The sequence below is a fragment of the Engystomops pustulosus genome, chromosome 2 (assembly GCF_040894005.1).
Source record: "Engystomops pustulosus chromosome 2, aEngPut4.maternal, whole genome shotgun sequence".
NCBI lineage: Eukaryota > Metazoa > Chordata > Amphibia > Anura > Leptodactylidae > Engystomops > Engystomops pustulosus.
Window position 1 is genome coordinate 24,452,010 of NC_092412.1, and position 18,958 is coordinate 24,470,967.

At 42.0% G+C, this 18,958-nt stretch overlaps 1 protein-coding gene across 6 annotated transcripts in view; it reads right to left on the minus strand.

Annotated features, from left to right (window-relative positions):
* DLG2 (discs large MAGUK scaffold protein 2) overlaps positions 1-18,958 on the minus strand; it is an 860,202-nt gene that overhangs the window by 554,240 nt on the left and 287,004 nt on the right. The window contains exon 1 of one of the 6 annotated variants that reach the window (XM_072134004.1): positions 14,706-15,293. The exons of 4 other annotated variants lie outside the window; for them this stretch is intronic. In XM_072134004.1, coding sequence (XP_071990105.1) covers positions 14,706-14,807 — 102 coding nt within the window. In that variant the 5' untranslated portion in view covers positions 14,808-15,293. Of the gene's footprint in view, positions 1-14,705; positions 15,294-18,958 lie in introns of those variants that run through there. One more of the 6 variants, XM_072134010.1, reaches the window with a different exon arrangement.

Genomic DNA, 18,958 nt, shown 5'->3' on the forward strand with positions numbered 1-18,958 from the left:
GACATCACTGTGTGTATTATCCCTGTACTGTGACATCACTGTGTGTATTCCCCCTGTACTGTGACATCACTGTGTGTATTATCCCTGTACTGTGACATCACTGTGTGTATTATCCCTGTACTGTGACATCACTGTGTGTATTATCCCTGTACTGTGACATCACTGTGTGTATTATCCCTGTACTGTGACATCACTGTGTGTATTAGCCCTGTACTGTGACATCACTGTGTGTATTCCCCCTGTACTGTGACATCACTGTGTGTATTATCCCTGTACTGTGACATCACTGTGTGTATTATCCCTGTACTGTGACATCACTGTGTGTATTATCCCTGTACTGTGACATCACTGTGTGTATTATCCCTGTACTGTGACATCACTGTGTGTATTATCCCTGTACTGTGACATCACTGTGTGTATTATCCCTGTACTGTGACATCACTGTGTGTATTATCCCTGTACTGTGACATCACTGTGTGTATTCCCCCTGTACTGTGACATCACTGTGTGTATTATCCCTGTACTGTGACATCACTACTGTGTGTATTATCCCTGGACTGTGACATCACTACTGTGTGTATTATCCCTGTACTGTGACATCACTACTGTGTTTATTATCCCTGTACTGTAACATCACTGTGTGTATTATCCCTGTACTGTGACATCACTGTGTGTATTATCCCCATACTGTGACATCACTGTGTGTATTATCCCTGTGTTGTGACATCACTGTGTGTATTATCCCTGTGTTGTGACATCACTGTGTGTATTATCCCTGTACTGTGACATCACTGTGTGTATTACCCCTGTACTGTGACATAACTGCATGTATTATCCCTGTACTGTGACATCACTGTGTGTATTATCTCTATACTGTGACATCACTGTGTGTATTATCCCTGTACTGTGACATCACTGTGTGTATTATCCCTGTACTGTGACATCACTGTGTGTATTATCCCTGTACTGTGACATCACTGTGTGTATTCCCCCTGTACTGTGACATCACTGTGTGTATTATCCCTGTACTGTGACATCACTGTGTGTATTATCCCTGTACTGTGACATCACTGTGTGTATTATCCCTGTACTGTGACATCACTGTGTGTATTATCCCTGTACTGTGACATCACTGTGTGTATTAGCCCTGTACTGTGACATCACTGTGTGTATTCCCCCTGTACTGTGACATCACTGTGTGTATTATCCCTGTACTGTGACATCACTGTGTGTATTATCCCTGTACTGTGACATCACTGTGTGTATTATCCCTGTACTGTGACATCACTGTGTGTATTATCCCTGTACTGTGACATCACTGTGTGTATTAGCCCTGTACTGTGACATCACTGTGTGTATTCCCCCTGTACTGTGACATCACTGTGTGTATTATCCCTGTACTGTGACATCACTGTGTGTATTATCCCTGTACTGTGACATCACTGTGTGTATTATCCCTGTACTGTGACATCACTGTGTGTATTATCCCTGTACTGTGACATCACTGTGTTATCTCTTGTTTGCACCTTTTTTCTTTGACAAAAATACATTCATAAATGCTTTCATGCACGTCCACCTACATTTTTTTTAATGCCGGATAAGATATCAATTCTTATAATTTTGCATTGTGCGGTTTTCAATTTGATTATAAATTCCTTGGATATATAACGGGAGAAGTAACAACGCACAGGAGCCTCTTATCAAACAAATTGTACAAAGACCTTGTCAACTCTGCACAATTTTAATGGTTTCTACGAGTTGCGCCTAATGTGAGACTGATTTCCGTTATTCTATGGCCGCATAGTCACCAGCTCATGTTCTGTAGAGAAGTGGTTGAGGCTTATTCCTCGCTCCGGTCTCAGACAAGTGGATATCTTCAGTCTTGTTTACATTGCGCAAAATTTGGCACCAAAGGTCTCCACCCCCCTCGTCCCCAGGTCATGGACGTAGCTTTATGGCAGAGGTGCTACATTTTATAGCTGTATAGGTTGTGCCGATAGCGTCACGCAAGAAGTTTGTATTTTGGCCACCCCTGTGGGCATAATCCCTCTTATCTCCCTGGTTTTCACCCTTTAACCTCTATAGAGACATCTGGTTGCAGGGTGATCCCTAAGGAGCTACCTCTTGTGTAGGTGAATCCTGGCTAAGGGCTGAAAAATACCAGGGAAAAAAACCACAGATCAGTCAAAAATTTCATCTGGTACTTTCCAAAGTCTAGGACATCAAACTTCAGGGAAAGTCAAGAATAAATTTTATAGTTTATGGTGGCAACATTCATGGTGAGGTGGAGGAATGAACCAGGTCAGGAACAGGGGAAACAGTCAACAAGCAGGAAGTTTTAGTGCTCAGGCACTTTCCCGTGCCTGAGGAAGGTGCCTGAGCAATAAAATGTCCTCGCTTGCTTGCCTTATATAAGAGAATTCAGGGGTCAGATTGTTCGGAGCACTGGGCAGTGTTCCTTTAAATATTTTTGGTGACTATTCACATGTTATAAAGAACAGAGCAAATCATATGATGGTTGTGACTGCTGTGAAGAAGAGAGCACTGGGAATCATGTACTGAAAGAGTTATAAAGGGGACAATTTTCTAAAAGGGATTGTCCAGTTAGAATGTAGGGATCGTCTGATTAGAGCCCCATCATGTTGATCATGCATTACATCACATTTGGGTAACTGTGCAATTGCTGAGCATTTCACCCTGCAATAGTCTAGTACAGCAACAATTCCGTAACTAGCAAGTATAGGGGACCCTTGTCACAAGAACAACTCTGCCCCTTTAAATCTGCCAACAGACAGCCACAGTTAACAAAGGACGGACATTGATCTACAGTAAAGTCGGGGCATTATGTAATAACTCATTGAGCTCCTATTGATTATGCACCATAAAGTTAATGGATGCTCCAGCGGCGGCGTACAGAGGCGCAACGACCTTGGCAATGACCAAACCGCTACACAAAACACACGATGTAAACCTCTAGGAGCTCTGAAGTGAGGACGCACACCAGGATTAGGTTGGACCTCCCTAATATGATTGCTCACTGTTCATAGGGATGTTCCAGGGCTCGAAACCCACAAGATGCCGAATGTGCGCGCTCCATTTGGCAACACGGAAAAGATTGGAACGCGCCGGCGTCTGTGCTCAACGATTCCAGAAATTCAGGTTAATGATGATAAGAAACATTCAACAACCACAGATACAACATGCAACGGACAGGAGGACTGTGCCCGGAATCTAGAAATCACATGGAAAAGCCAGATTTTAATATTTTGATACAATGTTATATTCTATAGCAGTGGTGGCGAACCTAAGGCACGGGTGCCAGAGGTGGCACTCAGAGCCATTTCTGTGGGCACCCAGGCATCACCCCAGCACAGAGTTTTCCAGAAACTTCCTGCAGGAAGAGGAAGTAGGTGTAGACAGGGCTGGATTATTATTGGAGCTTCTGCCCACGATTCTTCTTTCTCAAGGACCCTGGAGGAAAGCTACATTGATTATCTTAATATCCCGCCTTCATTTAATGGTATTGGGGTCCTCAATATGCCAATACGATTGAAAGCTGTGGAAGAGCAGGGAGCAATAATTGAGCAATGATTAAATTACCCTTTTGGCACTTTGTGATAAATAAGTGGGTTTTTGGCTGTAGTTTGGGCACTCGGCCTCTAAAACGTTCGCCATCACTGTTCTATAGTAATGGTCCAATGTATGAGGCAAAGCAAATGCAATTGCCCCAATGAGGGTAAAAGATTACTTTATCCAAAAATAAGGGCCCCAGTATCTTGATTCCAGAACTTTTGAGAAAGGCATCATAGTCCCTCCTGACCCTGTACAACGTATATGAGCCATCACAACATCCTGTGGTAACGAGATCCATAGTGTCACTGCTCTTACAGGAAAGAATCCTGTCAATGAAAATGGTGAAATCTCCTTTCCAGAAATGTAATATATATATATATATATATATATATATATATATATATATTGTATAAGAAAGAGATACAGGCTCCTCTTGAACTTGTACAATGTATCAACCATCAGAACATGTGGCAGCAAGTTCCATCGTCTCACTGCTCTTACAGTAAAGAATCCTGTCTATGGAAATGGACAAATTTCCTTTTGTGTCCCCTTTCCAGAAATGTAATATATATCATATAAGAAAGACATACAGTTTCCTCTTGAACTTGTAGAATGTATCAACCATCAGAACATGTGGCAGCAAGTGCCATCGTCTCACTGCTCTTACAGTAAAGAATCCTGTTTATTGTCTCTGCATTCACTACAGTGAAGAACGTTGTGAATTTCTTACTCAGATTTTATATAGAAAACATATGTTTTACAATTATAAAACCATCACATTTTTCTTATTGAGTTCCATAATTTCACTGCTTTGACTGTAAAGAATCCAGTCTCTTTCTATTGCAGTTTCTATATAATAAATGTTGCCAAAGCTATCATCTTCATATTAAACATAAAACTACCGCTTTTACAATAAATCAACCATCACAAGACACTGGCAGCACGATCCATAACTTTAATGCTCTTGCAGTAAATAGTTCTGCCTGTTCCTTCTTAACTTCTTCACCATAACAAGGAATTTTGCCACAACTATCACCCTCATAATATAAGGCAAATTAGTGGAGCTTACACTATTTCAAACTCCCCGTTACAACATTTGGTGACAAAGCGTTTCATAGTTTCACTACTCTTACAGTAAAGAATCCAGTCTATGTATAATGAATATTGCATTAATGATCACTATTTTAAATGGAAAATTGGCATATAAAAACTGACAGCATTATATAACAATTAACTTCTAAGTCTTACTGCTCTTACAGTAGAAAATACTCTATGGAGCAGATTTACTTACCCGGTCCATTCGCGATCCAGCGGCACGTTCTCTGCGGTGGATTCAGGTCTTCCGACGAGTCACTAAGGCAGTTCCTCCGACGTCCATCAGATGTCGCTGCTGCGCTGAAGAGCATCGGAACGCACTGGAGTACAGCAGTAATGCAGCGGTTTTTCCGAATCCGTCGGGTTTTCGTTCGGCCACGCCCCCCGATTTCCGTCGCGTGCATGCCGGCGCCGATGCGCCACAATCCGATCACGTGCGCCAAAAACCCGGGGCAATACAGGGGAAATCTCCGCAAATCAGAAATATTCGGGTAACACGTCGGGAAAACGCGAATCGGGCCCTTAGTAAATGACCCCCTATATGTTCTCTGCATTCGTAATAATAATAATAATAATAATAATAAATACAGTCAAAACTATTACCCTGATAATACTAGTAGGACTGCGACTTACAATTAATTACCATCACAACATCCTGTTATAGCAGATTCTATAATCTCACTACTCTTAAAGTAAAGAATCCTGTCTTTTCCTTCTACATTTACTATAATAATAAATGTTGCCACAACTATAACCCTCATATTATACAGATAACTAGTAGGACTGCCACTATTACAATGAATCAACCACCACAATATTCTATGTTCCGTTCTCTGACTGCTCTCACAGTAAAGAATCCTGTCTCTTTATAATGAATATTGCAATAAATATCACCCTTTTATACAGTAAACTGCCACATATAAGTCACAAAATTCCGTGGTTCTAAACTTTAAACTCTTACTGCTTTTACAGTAAAGAACTCTGTCTTTTTAAAATGAATTTTCACCCTTTTACACTGAAAACTGAAACATTCTGTGACACTAAACTCGAAAGTCTTACTGCTCTTACAGTAAAAAATCCTGTATATGCTGTCTGCCTTTGTTATAATATCACCCTCCTGTACAGACAAATGTCAACCAACCACCACAACATACCTTGGTAGCAAGTTCCTTAAAGGGAACCTGTCGCCATGGACCTCATTTTCACTAAAGACAGGTTATAGAAGCCCATCACAGCTGCAGTTCAAATATACCTTTCTGCTTTCTCTAAGCATTTGCATTACAATACAATTGTGGGTTATAACTTACCTTGCACCCTGACAGAATCCTCTCTGTAGTCCCAGGTGTAGGGATTTGGTTTGGACGCATTTCAAAAAAACAACATGTGACTTGTGTGTGCTGCTCACTCCTCAGCTCTCAGTCCCCACCTTTGTGCTCCTGTACAGCTCCTCCCCCCTCCACTGATGTCAGATCACCGGGCTGTGAGCTTTGTGAAGGGGTAGGACGGAGGAACTATATAGTAGGGAGCTGAGGCGTCTGCATGTTGTTTTTTTTAAATGCATCTAAACCAAAGCCCAACCCCTGTGACTACACAGAGGATTCTGTGAGCATGCAAGTTAAGTTATAACACGCAATTATATTATAATGCAAATGCTTAGAAAAGGCAGAGATGCAGATTTGCACTGCAGCTGTAATGAGCTTCTGTAACCTGTCTTTAGTGAAAATGAGGTCCCTGGTGACAGGTTCCCTTTAATCTCACTGCTCTTACAGTGAAGAATCCTAGCTCCTGTTTTTGCAATAATAATAATAATAATAATAATAATAATAAATTTTCACAGCTATCACCTTCACTTTATACAGAATACTAATAAAGCTGCCACTTCATACAATGAATCAACGATCACAATATTATGAGGTACAGAATTCTATGATCTCACTACTTTTAAAGTAAAGAATCCTGTCATTTTCTTCTGCATTTATTATATTAATGAAGGTTGCACAGCTATCACCCTCATATTACACTGAAAACTAGCAAGAGTGTCACTTTTACAATGGCTCAACACACTGTAGCAGCCAGTTTCATAATGTTATTGCTCTTACAGTAAAGATTCCTTTCTCTTTTTTCTGTATTCAAGATTATCATGAATATTGTCTCAGCTATAACCTGCATATTTTTCAGAAAACCAACAGGACTATCGCTTTTACAATGAGTCAACCTCCACAACACACCGGGGCATATTTACTAAGGTCCCGCAGCCGCATTTCCGTCGGGTTGTCCGACATTTTTGGCGATCGCGCCGGGGATTGCGTCGCACGTGATCGAATTGTGTCACAATCACGACGGTTTTCACGAGACACAAATCGGGGACGGCCCGACGGACGATCCAGCGGATTCGGACCACGCACGGGATTTAGGCTATATTCACACTGCCGTTGCCCGCCCGTACCGTACCGTAGCGGGCAACGGCAGTGTACGGGGAGTGGAGGAGGAGGTGAGCGCAGCTCACCCCCGCCCCTCTCCATAGCAACCTATGGCGCACGGCGCCGTATTACGGGAAAAGATAGGACATGTCCTATCTTTTTCCCGGGTACGGAACGGTACGGTGCCGCACGTGCCGTGCGCCCGTAGAAGTGTATGGGGGACGTATATCGGCCGTATATACGTCGGCCGTATATACGTCCCCCATACGTTAGTGTGAATGTAGCCTTAACAAGTCAAATTATGTTGCAAGACATGCACTCACATACACCGGGAAGAAGGTGAACTCCGGCGCACGATCGTGGTGAATTGCAGAAGACTTCATCCTCGTCAGACAACGCACCTCGAGGATCACGCAGGGACCAGGTAAGTAAATGTGCCCCACTGTGGCAGCTTATTTCATAGTCTCACTGCTCTTACAGTGAAGAATCCTGTTACTTTTTTTATCTAGATCTAGTGATGATGAATGTTGCCTCAGAAATAACCCTCGTATTATACAGAAAACTCATTTCTGCAATGACTCAACCACCTCAACACTCTGCAGCAGCATATGCTAAAATGTCACTACTCTTACAGCAAAGAATCCTTTCTGCTTTTTATGTATTTGAGATAATGAATGTTGCCACAGCTGTAACCTTCATATTATACAGATAACTAGAAGGACTGCCACTATTACAATGAATCAACCACCGCAACAACACCCTGGGGCAGCAAGTTCCATAATCGTACTGCTCTTACAGTAAAGAATCCTTTCTCTTTTGTTTAACATTTACTACATTTATATATGTAGCCACAAGTATTACCCTCATGTCATGGAGAAAACTAGTAGGGCTGCAATGTAGAAGGTCATCAATTACCACAACTTACTGTAACAGCGTTTTCCATAGCCTCACTGCTCTTACAGTAAAGAACCCTGCCTCTTTTTTAAGAATTCATTATAATAATGAATGTAGCCACAATTATTACCTTCATATTATACAGAAAACTAGCAGGACTGTCACGTTTACAGCGACTCAACCACCACAACACCCCTGGGGCAGCAAATATCCATAATCGTACTGCTCTTACAGTAAAGAACCCTTTCTCTTTTGTTTAACATTCACTACATTAATAAATGTAGCAACAAGTTTTACCCTCATCTTATAGATAAAACTGGTAGGACTGCAATGTAGAAAGTACATCAACAACATACTGTAGCAGCGTATTCCACAGCCTCACTGCTCTTACAGTAAAGAACCCCGCCTCTTTTTTAAGAATTCATTATAATAATGAATGTAGACACAATTATCCGCTGCTTATTATATAGAAAACTTGTAAGCCTTTCCCCTGTGGAGTAAGGAAAGATTCCCGATGCTGAGTTTCTGCTTCTGGCTTCTCCCAGGACATTGACGAGTTCTGCCAGGTTTTACCTCGAGGCACCTCTCGCCAGTGATAACCATGTTACTATGTAATTGTCTTCTTCAGCAGTTTTATATAGATAGAACTTGGTAACGATGGAAACGAGACATCATCGTCTTCATTCAGAAATTAACTCGACATTAAAGGACTAACGTAGGCGTCCTGTACAGCAGCACAGAGGAAATGTGGCCACGCCCCCTTTCTTCTGACCCTATTATAACATATAGAGGTGGACTGACAATGTAACAGCCCTCTAATATATAGTGTCCAGGTTGTGCTCATTCATACATTAATACTGCCACACAGGATATGGTGGATGTTTTTGGTATTGCAGCTCCACCCTATTCACAGCAGTACCCTATGCAGTAGTCACTGGAGAATTGAATCTGACTGGAGGGGAGGGGGGGGGGGGGGGTTTGCCATGTGTCAGACTCAAACCAATCTGATATAGGTGACCTATACTAAGGAAAGAACATCATTATTTTAATCTAAAAAAAGCTTTTTAGACATTTTAGAAATTTGATTCCAGGCATTAACCACTAGGGGGAGCTTCAGAGCTTACTGGATACACATTTAATACTGCATTCAATGTATAAGATGTATGCACTTTGCTCTCACACACACCACCTAGTGGTGGCTGCAGGAAGACAGAACTTTTTACAAGACATTTGGAGCTATGTATCAAAAAATTAAGCTCTGACCCCTATAAAGAAATGTATGAAATTAACCTGGATCTACAATTGATGACATGGAGTGTAAATAAGAGGTAGGATATGAGACGGTAGCAGGATATAGCTTTTGTACAATGGGTCTAGAGAGGAGTGAATTTATTTGTCCATTTGTAGAATCGGTACGAAATTGTAATTCACGGCCAATAAATCGCATCCGAATCTTGTATACACAACATTAATAACGGAATTGCAACATTCCATAGTAATGTCCATCGATTTCAATGGAATTTTGATGGATTATGTTAATATATGTTAATATTTTTAAAACTTTAGTAAAAAAAAATTTACGAAACAAGGACCGCACTGTTCACACTGTGCGATTATAATAAAAGAAATCTACACACTACTGTTTTTCACCTACTGGTCCTATGAAGACTTTAGTGCCCCCATGATCAGACTACATATTTGTAGTCTGTAACCATAGAGACAGAAAGGTCTGTATCAGAACTGTTTCATTTTTGTCTTAATTTTTGTATTTTAAAAGCACCAGATCGATAAAAAAAATGGAGTATAATCAAGTATTGGTCCTGGAGAGAAGTGTCACCATACCTTTGTGTATGTTGTTAGGATTTGTATTTCAGGATTGTGGCTTATCCCTCACACTGCTGTGCTCTTTGGTCTACACTAAACTGCTCATCTGCCCGTCCAATCCCCACTAATTAAAATCTGTAGCAGTATTCTGCTTAAATACTAAAAAAATAATTTAAAATAGAGGGTAGGGCTATGGAGCAGTTCAATACAGAGAGCACAGAGCACAGCAGTGTGAGGGAACACCTCCAGTGCACTTAGAGAAGCTACAATCCTGGAATAAGAATCCATATTTCACAGTCCTGCTGCAACTAACAACTTGCACAAAGGTCTGATTACACATCACTCCAGGGACAATACTTAGTAATGGCTGCAGAGAGTGAAGAACACAGATATGTAAGGAGACACGCTACATTCCTGGAATCTAAATATTTTAATTTAACAGTCCTGCTGCTAGTAACAACATACAGAAAGTTATGAATACACAAATCTACAGGGACAATGCCTAGTACTGGCTGCAAGTAGCACAGAGCACAGCAGTGTAATAAAACAAGCTGCAACCCAAGACTATAAATCTACATTTCACAGTACTGCTGTTACTACTAATAACGTTATGATCAAATCTCAAATCTCCTGGGACAATACCTAGCACTGACTACAGAGACCTAAGAGCACAGCAGTTTAACGAAACTGCCTCCAGTGCACTGGGTGAAACTACAATCTTGGAGTATAAATCCCTATTTCACAGCCCTGCTGCTACTAACAACACACACAAAGGTCTGATTACATATCTCTCCAGGGACCTACCTGGGTCATCGTTAAATCCAGTTTGGTTCTGAAGGGGTTAGTTATAATACTGGTTCTTTGTTATGCGAATTGTGTATCGGGGGCTCTGAAGCGTAGCTGAAAAGCCCCTGGGACCTAAAGGGAGGGGATGTGAGTGGAATAAAGTAACTGCTCTTCAAGGGATGTCTCCAGAGGCTGAGACCCTTATAGCAAGGACACACCGAAAATCTATGGTTCGATAATCCGGAATGAGGTGCTGGAGTAGCAGAAATGCCAAAAATCCCCTAATTCAGGTGACTTCCAGATTACTGGGTACCAGATTACAGGAATTTTAGCTAGTGATAATACCAGAATGTATTGCCACATGTTGGGATAAAGCCTTTCCAGAATCCTGCGCCCCGGATCAAAGGGGTTTTAGTCATTGTTCGAATTTTATTGGGTTTTCTTCTCCATTTTATATGGTCTACCTCGATCCTCTTCCAAAATTGTGACCTAATAGATGATTTTTAACTGTGTTGATGTCACCCCAGGCTCCACCCACCTCGTAAAAATGCAACCAATAAGAAGAAGCAGAGATGCGGTTAAAGTATGGGGGTGCAAGAGCAACACCAGCAATCAAGAGAAAGGTCTGACAATATAAAAACACCACCAGGACACACACTTCTCTTACAACCATGGAAAACCCCTTTATAGGGGGACCTGTCACCAAGAACAAAATGCTGAATGACAAACCTCATGTGATTGCCGCTCTGCCCCTGATTCATTTGGTGTTTGTTTTGTTTAAATCGGTCCACCTGTTCAAAAGATATGGTCCCCGGAAGTTTATATATGAATTATCTCTAACTAGCCAAAGGGGTGGTAACCTTTTATATACTCGGGGGTGGGTCTATCCACTTGGCAACTATGAGCTGATTCCCATAAAAACTTCTGAGGGTCATATCTTTTGAACCGGTGGATGGATTTTTAAAAAACAAACACCAAATTGATCGGGGGCATGGCAGCGACCAATTGAGATTTCCATTTTGAGTCTTTTTAACACTTTTTTTGGACTGTAGGTGATGTAAGGCTATTGCCAACCAAGATCTGTATAGTGCTGAATGTGGCAGTACAGGGCACATCCTCCACCCCCTCCTGGGCAGTATATCTGCATCTGTGTGGGAGTCAGTAAGGAGGACATTATACAGTGTGGGGTACAGCAAGGAGGACATTATACAGTGTGGGGTACAGCAAGGAGGACATTATACAGTGTGGGGGGCAGTAAGGAGGACATTATACAGTTTAAGGGGCAGTAAGGAGGACATTATACAGTTCAAAAGGGCAGTAAGGAGGACATTATACAGTGTGGGGAGCAGTAAGGAGGACATTATACAGTTCAAAGGGCAGTAAGGAGGAAATTATACAGTGTGGGAGTCAGTAAGGAGGAAATTATACAGTGTGGGGCAGTAAGGAGATCACTATACAGTGTGGGGGGTAGTAAGGAGGACATTATACAGTGTGGGGGGCAGTAAGGAGGACATTATACAGTGTGGAAGTCAGTAAGGAGGACATTATACAGTGAGGGGGCAGTAAAGAGGACATTATACAGTGTGGGGGGCAGTAAGGAGGACATTATACAGTGTGTGGGCAGTAAGGAGGACATTATACAGTGTGGGAGTCAGTAAGGAGGACATTATACAGTGAGGGGGCAGTAAAGAGGACATTATACAGTGTGGGGGGCAGTAAGGAGGACATTATACAGTGTGTGGGCAGTAAGGAGGACATTATACAGTGTGGGAGTCAGTAAGGAGGACATTATACAGTGAGGGGGCAGTAATGAGGACATTATACAGTGTGTGGGCAGTAAGGAGGACATTATACAGTGTGTGGGCAGTAAGGAGGACATTATACAGTGTGGGAGTCAGTAAGGAGGACATTATACAGTGAGGGGGTAGTAATGAGGACATTATACAGTGTGTGGGCAGTAAGGAGGACATTATACAGTGTGTGGGCAGTAAGGAGGACATTATACAGTGTGGGAGTCAGTAAGGAGGACATTATACAGTGAGGGGGCAGTAAAGAGGACATTATACAGTGTGGGGAGCAGTAAAGAGGACATTATACAGTGTGGGGAGCAGTAAAGAGGACATTATACAGTGAGGGGGCAGTAAAGAGGACATTATACAGTGTGGGGGGCAGTAAGGAGGACATTATACAGTGTGTGGGCAGTAAGGAGGACATTATACAGTGTGTGGGGCAGTAATGAGGACATTTTACAGTTTATGGGGCGGTATGGGCAGGGATATTTCCTTGCAGTTTGGTGGTATAAGAGTGTAGAGAGCAAATCACATCTTTTTACTATTTTCTTATCCCTACTCTGGTTTCCAGGGAAAAATAATTCCTGTTAAATAAGAACTTGTAACCCATTGCTTCTGGTGCCAATCCCAGGTCACCAATCACCAGGCCCTCCACATGGGTAGCGGAGCTGTAACCATAACAGAATCTTCTATGGGGGGGCGCTCTTACACACACTTCTTACTTACACTCCTTGAACTATGCCATGGGGTGAGACTGAGCCTTGACACACTCAGCTCTGCTGCATTGGAAAACTCAATTATATCCAACACTTTATGCCAACTATGTGAAAACTATAATATGGGAATCTACTTGAGTGTAACTTCTGAGCGCCTCAGACTTCAGGATCTGATAGCATCTGCTACCTCGCGGCCACCCATAGCTACACCCGTAGCTGAGCTGATGTAGCTTTGCCCTTCTATGCTGATAAACTTAGCTCTACTAGATGCCTCAATAGCCTGTCCTGACATACTCAGCTCTGCTATGTTCCAATCTTACAATGCCAAACTCTGATTCTGATCACGCTCAGCTCTGCTACTCTGAGAAATTCCTCTTTGCTACATTGACATAAGACAAAACACTCACTCAGCTCTGCTACATTATAGTTTCATTCCATAACAGCAGCAAAGTAGCCTGCAACCATGACAAACTTGGTTCTGCTACACTGTAAAAGTAAACTATTCTAGACATATTCAACTCTGCTTTACTATTCTGATAAACTCAGCTCTACAACATTGTATGGAGCAGTTTACCAAACGGAGAAGCTTAGCGCAACTACATCAAAATGCGCGGCTCTTTGTGGAAACTTAGAAATCACAAACTCGTCTCTACTACTACAGTAACTACTACTACTACTAATACGACTACTACTAATACAGTAACTACTACTACTACTACTACTAATACGACTACTACTACTACTACTACTATGACTACTACTACTACTACAGTAACTACTACTACTACTAATACGACTACTACTACTAATACGACTACTACTACGACTACTACTACAGCGACTACGACTACTACTACTACGATGACTACTACTACGACTACGACTACTATTACTACTACGACTACTACTACTACTAGGACTACTACTACACTGACTCCTCAGCTGTGACATGCTGACATACACAACCCTGTAGAGCTCAGCTCTACAACACTGCAACCATTGACAATCTTGGCTCTGCTACACCGTTTCAACTTTTCTAAACATACTCAACACTGCTTTGCTAACACACTACTACTCGGATAAACTCGACTCTACAATATTGTATGGACTAGTTTACACTGACAAACTCAGTGCAACTACATCAAAATGTCAGGACCCTACAACGTTGACACTCTAAGCGCTGAACTACGACACGTAAAAACTCTGCACTGCTTTTTTTGTGGAAATTTAGAAACGACAAACTCGTCTCTACTACTACGACCACTACTACTACTACTAATATATGTCAAACTGACTCCTCAGCTTTGCCCTGCTCTTCTAGGCTCACGAGCTCAGCTCTGCAACACTGACCACCAAGACAGCAACCATTGACAAACTCGCCTCTGCTACATATATATCTACATACAAAGAAACAAACTGAACACTGATACAATGTATCATATTATTTAGAATCTGCTAATCCCAATCTCATTGATTCCCAACCCTCCCCTAAATCATATTACATAGGACCCTGTACATTCCGACCCCCACCACCTGGGGGCAGCCTTTAGCACAGTGCACACACAGGGGTTAATTCTGGATATAAATGTAATTAACCCTTGACTTACCTTGCAGCCAAACATCAACGATAAAGTGTTGTTGGTGCATGCAACTTTGCAGTGGCAGATCATTGGGGTGCAGCAGGCGGGGGGTCTGACAATAGGGCACATTCCTTTACAGCTCCATATCCTGCAGGTAGCCCACCCTGGTCCCGGGGGGCGGCCAGCCACATATGTCTATCACCAGCAGCACAGAGGACACCCAGCAGTAGGATGGTGATGCATCAGTGATGCAGGGATGACAGGATTCCCCCCTATGTCCAAGGAGTTGGTCAAATTACCATAACAAAAGGGGGGAACGTAAGAGCCCCCCCAACTCCGCTCCTGTAGGATCTACGTTATTCCATAGGAAGGAGAAGACTGCAGATCCGGAATTGGTTGGTAGCCAGTGACTTACTGCAAGGCATAGCGGAGGATGGAGTAGTGTCTGCAGAGAATCCTCTACAAGGGGGGAAGGATATCCTCCAAAAAATATCAGGCAGAAGATGCTAAGCCCACTGCATCAGCTCCTCGCCAGCCTGACCGGGATGCAAACACGCACAGCTGTGCTGCCCCGCAGATGGCAGCGATGGGAATAGTCACAATCCACATTACTCCAGGCATATTCCTGCACATCAAAGTCACAGGAGCTTAAAGCTGAACGCATGGCCGCATCGCCTTACCTGCATAGAGGTGTAGCAGAGCTGAGCGTGTCACTATGTAGCAGTGGTGATACACAGGGGTACAGGGTATTAATACATTAATAGCATCATCATCATTATCATCATCATCAAGACACTCTCGGCTCTGCTACATCCATACAATCCAATGGGATTGTCCTGTTTTGGGACACAGCCGTTATTGACTTTTCCAGCTTTCCCAGACTCCTGCATACAATCACTGTAGATGTAGTAGAGCTGAGTGTGTATATAAGGATACGAAGCAATTTGGTGATTTTCATAATCAATAGGATCATCATGATATGGGACAAAAACGCACTCGGCACTACTACATCCATGCCATCCATTTCTGGGACACAACCATTATTGACTTTTTCAGCTTTCCCAGACTTCTGCATACAATCACTGTAGATGTAGTAGAGCTGAGTGTGTATATAAGGATACCAGGCAATTTGGTGATTTTCATAATCCATAGGATCATCATGATAAGGGATAAAAACGCACTCGGCCCTGCTATATCCATACATTTCAGCTATGGGATTGTCCTTTTCTGGGAGTGTGGGAAGTAACCTTTATTGACTTTCCCAGCTTTCCCACAATAGTTCACCGTATATACATGTAGTAGAGCTGAGTGTGTATGTAAGGATACAGGGAAATTTAGGGAATATCATAAGATCAAGATAAGGAATAAAAACACACTCGGCTCTGCTACATCCATACAATTCAGCTTTCAGATTGTCCTTTTCTGGGGCACAACCATTATTGATACCCCCAGATTCCTGTATTAGATCACTGCATATAGATGTAGTAGAGCTGAGTGTGTAAGCAGGGATGCAAGTAAATTTAGGGGTTTTCATAATCAATAATTTAATCAAGATATGAGATAAAAACACACTCGGTTCTGCTACATCCCTACAACAGACATTACATTAACTATATAGCAGCATTATAGAAGTGTATGGGGATATTATTTCACCAATTTGCATTAATTGGGCATTTAGTTGGAGGGTAGCACTATGTTGGCAGATTATCTCTGATTTTAAATATTTTTACCCAGCTTTTCCAGAACCCTGAGAGACACAAGTTAATCAGTTTGCTGAGCCCCAGCGCACGATACGCAGCGGTCCTCCCCTACCACTTGCTATGTATAATACCAGATGCACAGGCAGCACCTCTTATTTTTGCACCCCTTATGCCCGCAGGGTTTTAATAGAACTCAAGAAGCAGATGTAACAGCTGCCTCTCCGAGGGGCACGTACTGTACGTATGTAAGTATAGGAGGGCGGGGGGAGGGGGCGCACATACAGACAGAATCTGCAGAGACAGCACTTTTATCAATGCCAGCAGCTGCTCCCAGCACATCATATCTCTCTATACAGGAGACCTGTGATTGGCTGCCGCCAGGACGGCTGAACGGGAGAACCAATTACGGTATATTCACAGGATGCATCAAATTAATAGGATCACGAATGTGCATGTCAGTTACGGTATAGAGGCGCTTATATATATTATTGTCATCTAGTTCTTTAAAGATATCCCTTCATACTGCTGAAATAATACCCCTATATAACGCTCAACTAATAATACTCCTATATAACGCACAATTAATACTCCTATATACTTATAAATGAATACCGCCAGACAGCGCCCTATCAAAACCTCCATATACTGCTCAATTAACACCCCCATGGAATACACTATTACTACACACATATCATTTCCAATAAATACCCTATATATACTGCTAAATGAATACACACCTATATAAATCTGTCATACGGTATCCACAGACAATACCGCAAAACCACTTTAGCCATAAACACGTCACACAAATATGTCATACACATGTGCACCATTTAGATATCAAGGGTCTAAATTTTTTGGATCTGTTCTGAGGTCTGGGTGTCTTATTTACTAGGGGTAATGGGCTTTTTTTACTATGTTTGTTTCCTCGTGGGTGGGGCTAAAACTATGTTGTATCTAAATGCTTGTTACTGTGACCTATTCCATGACTCAAAAATAATTTTTTAGATGCTGTTCAGCGCATTCACTCAGTGATAAGAAAAATTTGTCAAGAAAATATCCTGGGAAGGGTCAACTCTATTTAAATATAATATATACTGCCTTTTAGCCCCTCCCATGAGGAACTGACTAATGTTAAAAAGCCCTTTTACACCAGATGACTTGTATATGACACACTGGACACACAACTAGTACTTCACTAAGACCTTATTTGACAGGAGATTCTTATTGGTTAATCTAATTGGTTCAGGCTCCTCCCCTCAGACTCTTAACTGAGCATAAGGAAAGTGAAACTTATTAGCCCTGGACTGTTTCTTTAAAATCCTGACGTTATCCATTACCAAAACATATATGTTTTATCGAAAACAACTAAGCTGCCGTTTCAGCTTTTCTGCAAGCTGCATCCTATTATTTTTACACAGCGTTTACTCGCTATACAATTAGGTAATTTCATCTCATTGTACGAGGAGTTAGGCCAGGATTCTCCAGATGCGTTGGTGGTTGAATACAGATGATCCTGAAAATGTGTCTGGAATCAAAAGTGTTCAGGCTGAAAGGAAAAAGGGAAGGTGATTGCTAAATGCAGATGTCAGCGATGCTGCATAATAGCCCGCAGGTGGCTATAGGGCAGGTCAGGGGGCCACAAAAATACTCTGACAAAAAACAAAGTCATTCAAGGAGGAAGGGCCCTGTAAAATTAACATGGACTTAAAGGAAATCTACCATATGTTTTTATGCATTGAAACATACCTTGAGAATGCTGTAGCTACTACACTGATGCAGAAACATATCTTGTTTTAATCCCTGATCTGAGTGGTTTTGCTCAAAAAAACAATTATAAATTATAAAATTCAGGACCTTGGGAAAGCTTGGTGCAAACATAAAGGAGCTGCCTGAACTGTCCACACAGGACTAATCAAACTGAGCTGGATGATTCATACACAGCAGCTGGGGGATGGTGCAGCAATGGATTACTTCTGCCTGTCAGGCACAACACAGTGATTACATCATTCTCTGGAGCAGTGCATAATTAGGGTAAGAGAAAAAGCGCTGGAGCAGCCACAGAAGCGACATCCTCATTACCATAATTTTATAATTGTTTTTTCAGCAAAACCACTCAGTTCAGGGATTCAACAAGATAAGTTTCTGCATCAGTGTAGCTACAGCATTCTCAAGGTATGTTTGCTTCATAATGCATAAAAGCAAATGGTCGATTTCCTTTAACATACTGAATGATATGTTTTATCCTTCTCCACGGTATAGTAATATGGTCACTGCCTCCCACAAAACTAGCACACTCTTCTCCTGCTGCTATAATCACTGCTATTCACATGACTATCAGTACAAGTGACTTGCAGTTACTAGTTCATGACATTGTTACTTTTACTTGTGTCCTCACTTGTCATATGACTTCACAGGTCACTGCATTCCACAAAAACAAGACACTCTTCTCCTGCTGCTGTAATCACTCCTATTCACTTGACTACTAGTACAGTTACTAGTTCATGACACTGCTACTTGCACTTGTGTCCTCACAGGTCACTGCATTCCACAAGAACAACACACTCTTCTCGTGCTGCT